General features: G+C 46.6%; 1 protein-coding gene across 1 annotated transcript; it reads left to right on the top strand.

Moving 5' to 3' along the window:
- Positions 1–290: 290 nt before the first annotated feature.
- LOC103708640 (uncharacterized) lies at positions 291–1,824 on the top strand. The gene has a single exon (XM_008793662.6). The coding sequence runs from the start codon at positions 491–493 to the stop codon at positions 1,421–1,423; it is 933 nt and encodes a 310-aa protein (XP_008791884.1). The 5' UTR covers positions 291–490; the 3' UTR covers positions 1,424–1,824.
- Positions 1,825–2,238: the final 414 nt, after the last annotated feature.

The raw sequence follows: 2,238 nt of genomic DNA, 5'->3' as shown, positions 1-2,238 counted from the left end.
GCGCTTTTGCGTGGGAAAGACGAAACTTTACAAGTAGAATCAAAGTTCTAAGCTTCCAAATTGCCCCTAATCCTCTCTAAGGTCAACTGCTTCCCATCACAAACTATAGAACAAAACCAACTTAATTTTTTAACATAAGACTTCTAGAATTCAATCCATTTTTTCTTTCTATCTCGTTAAGAGAGAGTTTTAGATAAAGGTTAGGGGGCACTAAGGCCATTCCTCTATTTCTAGAAGGCCCACCCATGAGCTCATGTCACATTATGCGTCATCACATACAGCCTAGCGCTTAGGAACTATCCAGACTCATTTGAACCTCCTCTTTAAATCCCCCCTAAAACCCTCCCACCACCTTTCCCCCATAGCCCCTAAATCCCTCCTCTCCTCCCAACTTCTCTCTCAACTTCTCTCATGTCCCCATAAATCTTAAAGTTTATTTTTTTTTCATTTCTCTCAACCAATAGCTTCCTTCTTTGTTTAGTTGATAGCTATGGGCACTTTGGTAGGCCATGTAGCCCCTGGGTTTGGGTTCCTGGTAATTGGGCTGTGGCAGCTTTTCAACCATATCAAACTCCACTGCCTCCACCCCAAATCCTACGTAGCCCCGCCGTGGTTCCCCACCCCATTCTTCCGATACCTGGAGCCCGTCTTGATAATATTGGGCAGCCTGGCCTCCATTGCCATGGAGCTCGTGATCGGCCCGGAGGCCCATCAGCCGTTCGACGCCGATGGAACCATCCCTTCCAACCATCTCCACAACTTCGAGCACGCCTCCATCTCCCTCACCTTCCTGATCTACGCCGCCTTCGCCATCGCCTTGGACCGCGCGAAGCTGAAGCAACGCGACGGCATGACGCTGTTGCTCGGCGCCGTCGCGTTCGGCCAGCAGCTGCTCATGTTCCACCTCCACTCCGCTGACCACATGGGCGTCGAGGGCCAGTACCATTGGCTCCTCCAGACGGTGATTGTGGTATCCTTGGCCACCGCTCTGATCGGGATCGGGCTGCCGAGGAGCTTCATGGTGAGCTTCGTGAGGTCGATCAGCATCGCGTTCCAAGGTGTTTGGTTTGTCGTCATGGGATTCATGCTGTGGACTCCAAGCTTAATTCCGAAGGGTTGCTTCATGAATACGGAGGAGGGGCACCAGGTGGTGAGGTGCCATAGCGATGAGGCACTCCACCGGGCCAAGTCGCTGGTTAACATCGAATTCAGCTGGTACATGGCGGCCATGGCGGTGTTCTCCATGTTGCTGTACTTGTTCTTGTGCAGGAGATACCCGGAGGCGCCGGAGTACCTCCCGTTGGTGAAGGAGGAGGGTGTTCAAGACGATGATGAGGACCTGGAGTCGCAGAAGAGGCTCGGGGAGTCTGATAGCTTCGTTGAAATGGGGAAGGGGATGAGGGGCATGGAGCTCGAGAGATAAGCGCAAGGAAGAGGGCCCGTTGGATTAGGTTTCGTTTTCTTAACCATCCGGTCTTCTTCTTTTATATATATATTTTTTCTTTTTTATAAGGGTTAAATGAGGTGGAAAGATGTAGCTAGTGGAAGTTTAGGGGATTCTTTTGGATTGGAGCCTTTTGTGGTTGGATCGATAGAAGTGGCGTTTGGGTTTGGTTCTTCTCTTTTTCAAAGAGAAATGGGAAGGTGGGCCCTTTTTTTTTTCTTTTTTTTTTTCCGTTGTATGTGTGTGTTGCTAGTTGTGAGATTGAAACAATGGTCTCAACTTTGTAGTATATTTAGCAGTTGCAATCATGTAAATCCGGTCTAATCAGAGTTCGAGTTGTATCTTCCGTGCAAAAGAATGATCTTTTTTCACAACATCAACCATTGAATCGCATTACATAACAGTCATAGAAGTCGAATATCTTTCTACCATCCACATGAGCAAATCTCGAAGCGGCTATTGCGCGATTGAATTGTTGACATCATGAAAGAAGCAACTTAGAGATTTGGGTTTATATAGGGCTAGACATATTGCATAAATCTCACATGAGCCATGACTCTTGCTTTGCTACATATCACCTCTCCTTGAGCTGGACAACACATGGAAGATTCAAAAACTCCATTGGAAAATGCTGTGCTTTAACTATCCAAAATATAATTTGATAAAGGACTTGAGGATATATATATATATATGAGCATTTATTCTCGGTTGATATGAGAAGAATGATGTCATGAATTTTCTTCTCGGACCAGCAAAATGGGAATTTTGTATCGCCACCATGTATGTTTCACAAA

This window comes from Phoenix dactylifera, chromosome 5, assembly GCF_051530095.1.
Source record: "Phoenix dactylifera cultivar Ajwa chromosome 5, Ajwa_hap1_PhDact_Kaust_v1.1, whole genome shotgun sequence".
In the NCBI taxonomy this organism is placed as follows: domain Eukaryota; kingdom Viridiplantae; phylum Streptophyta; class Magnoliopsida; order Arecales; family Arecaceae; genus Phoenix; species Phoenix dactylifera.
Note: the sequence above shows the minus strand (reverse complement) of the source record. Positions and strands in the feature narration are given on the sequence as shown.

What these genes read in the sequence shown, in the direction of transcription:
- LOC103708640 (XM_008793662.6), top strand. Translation starts at nt 491, where the DNA reads ATGGGCACTTTGGTAGGCCATGTAGCCCCTGGGTTTGGGTTCCTGGTA.